The sequence below is a fragment of the Chrysochloris asiatica genome, unplaced genomic scaffold, assembly GCF_000296735.1.
Source record: "Chrysochloris asiatica unplaced genomic scaffold, ChrAsi1.0 scaffold00292, whole genome shotgun sequence".
Classification (NCBI taxonomy): domain Eukaryota; kingdom Metazoa; phylum Chordata; class Mammalia; order Afrosoricida; family Chrysochloridae; genus Chrysochloris; species Chrysochloris asiatica.
In genome coordinates, this window is record NW_006408810.1 from 3443424 (window position 1) to 3452303 (window position 8880).

An 8880-nucleotide genomic window follows, 5' to 3' on the forward strand; every position below is an offset into this window, starting at 1 on the left:
CCAAGAAGAATGAAGTCCTTAACAACTTCAATCTTTTCTCCATTGGTAAGAATGTTGTTTATTGGTCCAGTGGTGAGGATTTTTGTTTCCTTGACATTGAGATGTAATCCATATCAAAGGCTGTGCTCTTTGATCTTCATCAGTAAATGTTTCAAGTCCTCTTCACTTCCAGCGATCAAGGTTGTATCATCTACACATCGCAGGTTGTTAATGAGTCTTCCTCCAATCCTGATGCCGCATTTTTCTTCGTAGAACCCAGCTATAAATATGATGAAAGAATACAACCCTGGAACACACCTTTCCTAATTTTAAGCCACTCGTTGTCCCCTTGTTCTGTTTAAACAACTGCCTCTTGGTTTATGTTCAGGTTTCGCATGAGAACAATTAACTGTTCAGAAATACTCATTCTCTACTATGCTGTCCATAGGCTGTCATAATTGACACAATCAAAAGCCTTTGCATAGTCAATAAAGCACAGGCAAACATCTTTTTCTGGTCTTCTCTGCTTTCAGCCAAGATCCATCTGATATCAGTAGTGATATTCCTTGTTCCACTTCCCTGTCTGAATCTAGCCTGAACCTCTGGAAGCTCTATGTCAATGTACTGCTGCAGTTCTTTTTAGATTATCATTAGCAAAATTTTACTTGCATGCAATACTAATGACATTGTCCAATGATTTCCACATTCCGTAGGGTCACCTCTCTTTGGAATGGGCACAAATATTGATCTCTTCCAGTCAGTTCGAATCATTTTGAAAACTTTATGGAAAGTGAAATAAGTCAATTGCAAAAGGACAAGTATTGTATGATCACACTTATATGAAATAAATAGTCTAGAGATCAATGATTATTAGTGGTTACCAAAGGTAGACAGGAGATGGGGCAAAAGAAAATTCAGCAATTAGAGGACACTGAGCTCATCTTCAGGATGAACGAAAATTTGGAATAGAAAATGATGATGGTTGAACAGCATGATGGAAATAATTAATGCCATGTTGAAATGACTAATGTATTATTAGATAGGTAGATAGATAGAAAGATAGACAGACAGATAGAATCCTGGTGTGTTGTAGGATAAGTACTGGACTGCTAACCACAAGGTCAAACCCACCAGTTACTCCTCAGAACCTCTATGCAGGGCTGCTATGAGGAGGGACCAACTCAACTCTTAAAGACAATTGTATATCTGTTGTTGTTGTTGTTGTTGTTAGGTGCCATCGAGTTTGTACCAACGCATAGCAATCCTATGCACAACAGAACAAAACACTGCCCAGTCCTGGACCAATCTTACAATTGTTGCTACATTTGAGCCCATTGATACTGCCACTGTGCCAATCCATCTCACTGGGAGCCTTCATCTTTTTCTCTGACCCTACATTTTATCAAACATGGTGTCCTTCTCCAGGGACTGGTCCCTCCTGACAACATGTCCAAAGTATGAGAGATGAAGTCTGGCCATCGTGGCCTCCAATGAGCACTCTAGCTGCACTTTTTCCAACACAGATCTCTTGGTTCTTTTGGCAGTCCATGGTACTTTCAATATTCTCCTCCAACACCATAACTCAAATGCATCAATTCTTCTATGGTCTTCCTTATTCACTGTCCAACTTGCACACGCATATGAAGTGATTGAAAATACCTTAGTCCTCAAGCTTTGCTCTTCAACACTTTGAAAAGGTCTTTTGCAGCAGATTTGCCTAATACTCATCTGATTTCTTGACTGCTGCTTCCATGAGTGTTGATGGTTGATCCAGGAAAAATGAAGCTCTTGACAACTTCAATCTTTTTTCCATTGACAAGAATGTTGTTTATTGGTCCAGTGGTAAGGATTTTTGCTTTCTTTACATTGAGGTGCAATCCATACCAAATGTTGTGGTCTTTGATGTTCATCAGTAAGTGTGGTGTGCCACTGTGGGTTAAAACACTGGACCGTAAGACTGGTGTGAACCACAAGGTTGGTGGCAGTTCAAACTCACCAGCTGCTCTTTGGAACACCTATATGGTGTTGCTATGAGTCAGGGCTAACTCGATGACATTCAAAAACAACAACTCCTCACTTGTTAATACGGATGGTTAGGTTCCAAAGACAAGGCCATTATACAAAAACTTGGCATTATTTGAAAATGGAGGATGACCACACCAGACCACAAAATGTTGGATGACTGCATCCAAAAGTCAGTGGAAAAAATTCATTGTCTTTTCATTCCACACCCCACAAACTTTTTGAAACCCCTCATAGCTACCAGATTTCATTATTACACAACTGCAACATTACATCATTACGTAACTGCCCAGTTAGTAACATAAGAGACCTAAACACTGGATTAAGTAGCCCTGGTAGCATAGTGGTTATGAGTCGGGCTGCTAACCTCAAGATCAGCAGTTCAAAACTACCAGCCCTTCTACGGGAGAAAGATGAGACTTTGTGCTCCCTTAAAGATTTACAACCTCAGAAACTCTATACAGGGTCGTGATGGGTCGGAACTGACTCGACGGCACTTAACAACAACAAACACTGGATTGCAAGGTCAGTTTGGACCACAAGGTCAGCAGTTCAAACTTACTAGCTGCTTCCTCAGAAACCCTATACAGGATCTCTGTGAATAACTAGGTGGCACTTAACAACAACAACAACTTCGGTAATGAAGACGCTAGAAAACCAGGAATTCAGCCACATCCGCCCAGCTCCATCTTGTGGCTCTGAATTTTGTAGCGAATCTCTAGACTTCTTGGTCCCTGAATTTATGACCACCTACCATTTGTTTTTTCTTTCCTGCATTTAGATTTGGTTCTACACCAACAGTATCTTTGAAACAGCTGGGATCCCTTCAGAAAAGATCCCATACATCACCTTGAGCACAGGCGGTATTGAGACTTTGGCTGCCATCTTCTCTGTAAGTACATTGAAAACACTCACTTCAGGGACCCCAGGTGAAGGACAAGCGTGCCTCTAAAGACCCGTTAGTCCTCCAGACTGTCTGCAGCTCACTATACCTCCATCACTGACATTTTACACATCTAGAGAAGATTCTTCTGTATGTTTCACTTCCCTATTGCTGCTGAAGAGAACCCTGGAGGCAGAGTGGGCCAGGTGTTGGGCTGCTGACCACAATGTCAGTGATTTGAATCCACCAAGGTAGAAAGATGAGGTAATGCACTCCTGTAAAGATTTACAGCTTTGGAAACACCATGGGGACAGATTTACTCTCTTCTTACTATGTATGATAAGCACTGGACTGCTGACCATAAGGGTCACTAAGGAGCCATGATGAGGTGGTGGGATAAGCATTTGGTTGCTAACTGCAAGACTGGTGGTTCAAACACACCAGGTGGTCTACAGGTTAACGATGAAGCTTTTTGCTCCCGTAAAGATTTACAGCCTCAGAAACCCTATATAGGGTCACTGTGAGTCAGGATTGACTCGATAGCAGGAAGGTTTGGCTAGAGGAGAGCTATGGGTCAGAGTCAACTCGATGGAAACAACTTTAGTGTTGAACAACACCCGTGGTGCTGCAGTGGTTAGAAGTTCAGCTATAACCTAAAGTTCAGTGGTTCAAACCCAGCAGCCGCTCTGTCGGAGAAAGACGTAGCAGTCTGCTTCTGTCATGATTGTTGTTGTTAGAGGTGTCATCAAGTTGATACTGACCCATAGCGACTTTATGTGCAACAGAACGAAACACTGCCCGGTCCTGCGCCAACCTCACAATTGTTGCTATGCTTGAGCCCATTGATGCTGCCACTGTGCCAATCCATCTCATTGCGGGTCTTCCTCTTTTTTTTTTTTGACAATATTCTGGTGCTCTTCATCATGTTTCAATATTCAATATTCTGGTGCTATCTGACAGTGTTCCACTGCTAGTCAGTGACTAAGCATTCAGAAGTAGTCCATCTCTCCTTCTTCCTAGTTTGTCTTCCTCTGGAAGCTCAGCTGAAACCTGTCCACCATCAGTGACTTTTCTGGTATTTAAAATACCGGTAGCATGGCTTCCAGAATTACAGCAGCATGTAAGCCACCACAGTATGACAAACTGACAGACAAGTGGTGGCTATAAAGATTACAGCCCTATAAATTCTATAGGGCAGTTCTATCCTATAAGGTTACAATGAATCAGAATCAACTCGGCATCAACAGGGTATTTTATTTAAATCATTGTAGAAATGGTTTGTACTCACCCATGGTTCAGTGGAAGAAAGGCCTGGCAATCCCCTTCCATAAAGATCACAGCCAAGAAAAGTCCACGGAGTTCAGTTCTACTCTATAGCACATAGAGTCGCCATGTGTCAGAATGGACTAGGCAGCAATGGCTTGTTGTTGTTGTTAGCTGCCCCTGAGTTGGACCCAAACTTAAGGTGACCATATGTGCAATGAATAAAGCACTGCCCAATCCTGCACCTTCCCCAGAGTCTGTTGTAATTCAAACCATTGTCATCTATAGGGTCATTAACTCCTTTTCAGAAGTAGCTCACCAGACTTTTCTTCCTAGTCTTTCTTAATATGGAAGTCCCACTGAAACCTGTTCAGCAGCATAGCACAAGCCTCCATTGACAGGTGGTGGCTGCACATTGGTTGGGAAGTGAATCCAGGTCTCTGGCATACTAGGAAAAAGTTCATCACTGAACCTCTGCAGCCCCCATTTCATGTCTTTGTTGTTCCAACTCATAGCGACTCTGTGTACAATAGAACAAAACACTGCCCGGCCCTGCTCCATTCTCACAATTGTTGTTAAGCTTGAGCCCATCGCTGCCACTGTGCCAATCCATCATGTCTTCCTCTTTCACGCTGACCCTTCACATTACCTAGCATGATGTCTTCTCCAGGAACTGGTCCATCCTGATAATATGCCCGATGTATGAGAGACAAAGTCTGGTCATCCTGGCTTCTAAGGAGCACTCTGACTGTACTTCTTCCAACACAGATTTGTTTGTTCTTCTAGTAGTCCGTGGCACTTTCAATATTCTCTTCCAACACCATAACTAAAAGACACCGATTCTTCTATGCTCTTCCTTATAGATTCTCTTTTAATAAATTCTTCTCTTCTTTTACACTTTTGCTGTTGTTGTTGTTAAGTACCACTGAGTCAGTTCCAACTCATAACCACCCTTATAGGGTTTCCAAGGGGCAGCTGGTGGGTTAGAACAGCCAACCTTGCAGGTCAAACTGATCTTACAGTCCAGCACATTATCGTGCAGTGCCACACCATGACTCCATCACAAAATACACAAGAGAGCCACATCATTCCTAAGAGTTGACTCAGAAATTTCATGGCAGCCTTAAATCCACTGCCCATGACTTCAGAAATGATCCAAAGTCATCAGCTGTCATCTCACTACCACGAATATGTTGTCGTTGTTGTTGTTAGGTGCCGTCGAGTCAGTACCAAGTCATAGCGACCTTATGCACAACAGAACGAAACACTGCCCTGTCCTGGGCCAACCTAAAGTTGCCGCACCTGAGTCCATCGATGCTGCCACCTGGCCAATCCATCTCCTTGGGAGTCTTCCTCTTTTTCTCTGACCCTCCACCTTACCAAACATGAGATCCTTCTCCAGTGACTGGTCCCTCCTGACAATATGTCTGAAGTATAAAAGATGAAGTTTTCTGATCCTGGCCTCCAAGGAGCACTCTGGCTTCTTCCAACACAGATCCGTTCATTCTTTTAGCAGCCCATGACACTTTCAATATCCTCCTCCAACACCATAACTCAAAAGCATCAATTCTTCTACAGTCTTCTTTATTCATTGTCCAGCTTTTGCATGCATATGAGGTTATTGAAAATACCATGGCTTGGGTCAGGAGCATCTTAGTCCTCAAGCTGACATCTTTGTTCTTCAACACTTTAAAAAGATCTTCTGCAGCAGATTTGCCTAATGCAATATGTTGTTTGATTTCTTGACTGCTGCTTCCAGAGTGTTGATAGTTGATCCAAGAAGAATGAAGTCCTTGACAACTTCAGTCCACAAACATGTAGGAGTTTATAAAACAAAGAGAAGTGAAAAGGCATCCAGTTGACAGGGGTAATGATGGAGAGGACTACTTGATAACAAATGTTCACTAAAGGGACATCTCTCTTTCTCAATAACTTCCAGTATGCAAAATAAACATTTTGGGGGAAATGCTGGGATTCTCTAGAATCTGGTAGTGCATTCACAGGTTCTGTAGTGAAATGAAACTGAACATGAATCCTGATCTGGACATATCTTGGCTGTGTGTCATTGGACTCCCACGCTCAGTGACTTGGTGTGTTAACAGAACAAAATGCTGCCATCTTCAGAATCATTTCAGCATCAAGTCTTCACTACTGGTTAAGGATCTTTCCAGCTTTTCTCTGTTCAGCCACTTACTGAAAACCTACCTTGTTGTCAGTAGGTACAAATGAGACAGAAACACACATGGTGTGGTTGATTCTGGCCATGTGGGGGAGATATCTAGATTAATCAATGATGCCCAAATCATGGCATTTCCAATCAGTTTGTATATGTGTAAAAGCTGGACAATTAATTCAAAGACCTTAAAAGAGTTGATATATTTTAATTACAGTGTTGGCAAAGAACAGTGAATATATGATGGACTGCCAAAATAATGAATAAATCTGTCTTGAAAGAAATAAAGTCTGAAAGTTCCCTAGACTCGAAGATAATGAGACTTCATCTCTTGTACGTTGGACAAGTTATCAGGAGGGATCAATCTCTGGAGAAGGACATCATGCTTGGCAAAGTCCAGAGTTGACAAAAAAAAGAAAAGAGGAGGAAGACCCTCATTGAGATGGATTGGCACAGTGGCTACAACGATGGGTTCAAACACAGCAATGACTGTGAGGATGGGCCAGACCAGTTAGTGTTTTGTTCTGTTGTGCATGGGTTGTTATGTGTCAGACCCAACTTAATGGCATCTAATAACAACAGTCTCCTTTATTTAAGATCTACTGATCAGGCATGCTAATCACATCTATGATTATCTTCACAGCAACACTTAGATTAATATTTGGTTGCATAACTGGGCCCTATAGCCTCTCCAAAGAAGTTCTGGTAGGGCTGTAGGATAAGCACTGAACTGCTAATCACAAGGTCGGTAGTTCAAACGCACCAGCCACTCCTTGGGAGAAAGATGAGACTTTATGTTCCCATAAAGATTTACAACCTCAGAACCCCTCTTCATGGTTGCAATGAGTCGGAATCAACTCAACAGCAGTGGATTTACAGTCTATCCAAGTCGACACATAAACCAGCACACATTGCTAAGGGGATTTTGTAGGTATGATTAAGTTAAGGCTCCTGAGATGGACAAATTACCTGAGTGAACCAAACAGAGAATGTCAGTTGAATCCGAGTTAAAGGACAGATGTGGTGACAAAATCAGTGATGCAGGCTAGATTCTGGAAAAGATGAGGAAATGGATTCTTCCCCAGAGCCTTCAGAAGGAAGGAAGCTGAACATACACCTTGATTTTATCCCCACAAGACACACTTTGGACTTCTGATCTCCAAAAGCTTTTGTTCTTTTAAGGCACCAAGTTGTGAGAATTAGTTATATCAGCAATGGGAAACCAATACACATCTGACAAAGTTGTCATGGAAACGAAACTCACAGTGCTGACAGAGAGTCAATATTCAATTTTTTAAAATTATTATCCAAGGGTTTTATTATCCTGTTTCCAAAAATATTAAACTATTTCATCAACCCCTTGAGGTAATTGCTTATCAAGATGGACTGCCACCTTTTTTTCCCCATTCTTCTTTATGAGATTTTAACAGTCTATTAAAATGACTCTGGGGCTTAATAAAATTGAAATGGGAAAGGAATTCTTCATTTGATGTCCAGGTATCCCTCCTCGGCTTGGTCGCCTGTAAGTAATTGCATCCTGTGGATAGTGTTGACTTTCCAAATTGATTTTCTTAGTGCAGTATGAACTTTCTGATGAGTGAATGTCCATGGAGTGTCTTTCAGGTCAGACCGAGCACCCGCAACCATGTGTGGGGGTTGGAAGCTGCTGTTGGATGTGAGGCACATTCCATTGAGAAGACCAGGTTCTGGGCTTTTCCCAATCTGGACGAATGTGAGCCACAGTAATTCGCACTCATTACTCTTCACAGTAAGATTTAGCAATCATTCAGTATAGAGGAGGTCATAGGGGTGAAATAAAAATATAGTCCTTATTGGGACCCAGGACCACCATGAGAGTGGAAGTAGGGAGACCTTTTGTTGTCATGGAGTCTGCATGGTGACCCGTGTACAACACACAGAAACAGTGCCTGTTCCTATACCATCTTCTTCATCATTGGCATATATGAGTCCATTGTTACAACCATTGAGTGTATGTTGAGTATCTTCCAGCCAAGAGGGATCATCTTCCAACAGTGTGCCAGACTGTATTCTGTTATGATCCATAAGGTTCTCAGTGGAAGACTTTCAGCAATAGATCATGAGACTTTTCTTTGTAGTCTATCTTATTCTGGAAGTTCCACTAAGACCTGTCTACCATGAGTGAACCTGCTGGTATTTGAGCTCTTGGTGGCACAAGTCCAGCATGGTAGCCACACACAATCCCCTACAGTATGACACACTGACAAACAGGTGGTGAAGGCTTAGAGAGAGGCTGACTTCCCCAAGGAATCATTAGACCGAAAGTGTGCTCCAAAACCAAGCCAAAACAACTGTTCTCACATCACTCTTTTGTTGATAAATAACGATTCTGCAGGGCTTCTGTGGACCACAGATTGGCAGACAGAACCAACCTCGCCATCACTGAAATATTAGACTAGGCCCCCAGTTTGTAGAACAAAGCTTACAGAAACTTAGAAGAAGGGCTTGTTGTTGTTAAGTGTGGTTGAGTCCGTTTGACCCATAGCAGCCCTCTATTACATTTCTGTGTGGTGGCTTGAGT

The 8880-nt window shown here is 42.3% G+C and overlaps 1 protein-coding gene across 1 annotated transcript in view; it reads left to right on the top strand.

The window, feature by feature from the left end:
* SLC2A9 (solute carrier family 2 (facilitated glucose transporter), member 9) overlaps positions 1-2930 on the top strand; it is a gene marked incomplete at its 3' end in the record, with an annotated part of 151835 nt that extends 148905 nt beyond the window's left edge. The window contains exon 8 of the mRNA XM_006874672.1: positions 2783-2930. Coding sequence (XP_006874734.1) covers positions 2783-2930 — 148 coding nt within the window. The remainder of the gene's footprint in view (positions 1-2782) is intronic.
* Positions 2931-8880: the final 5950 nt, after the last annotated feature.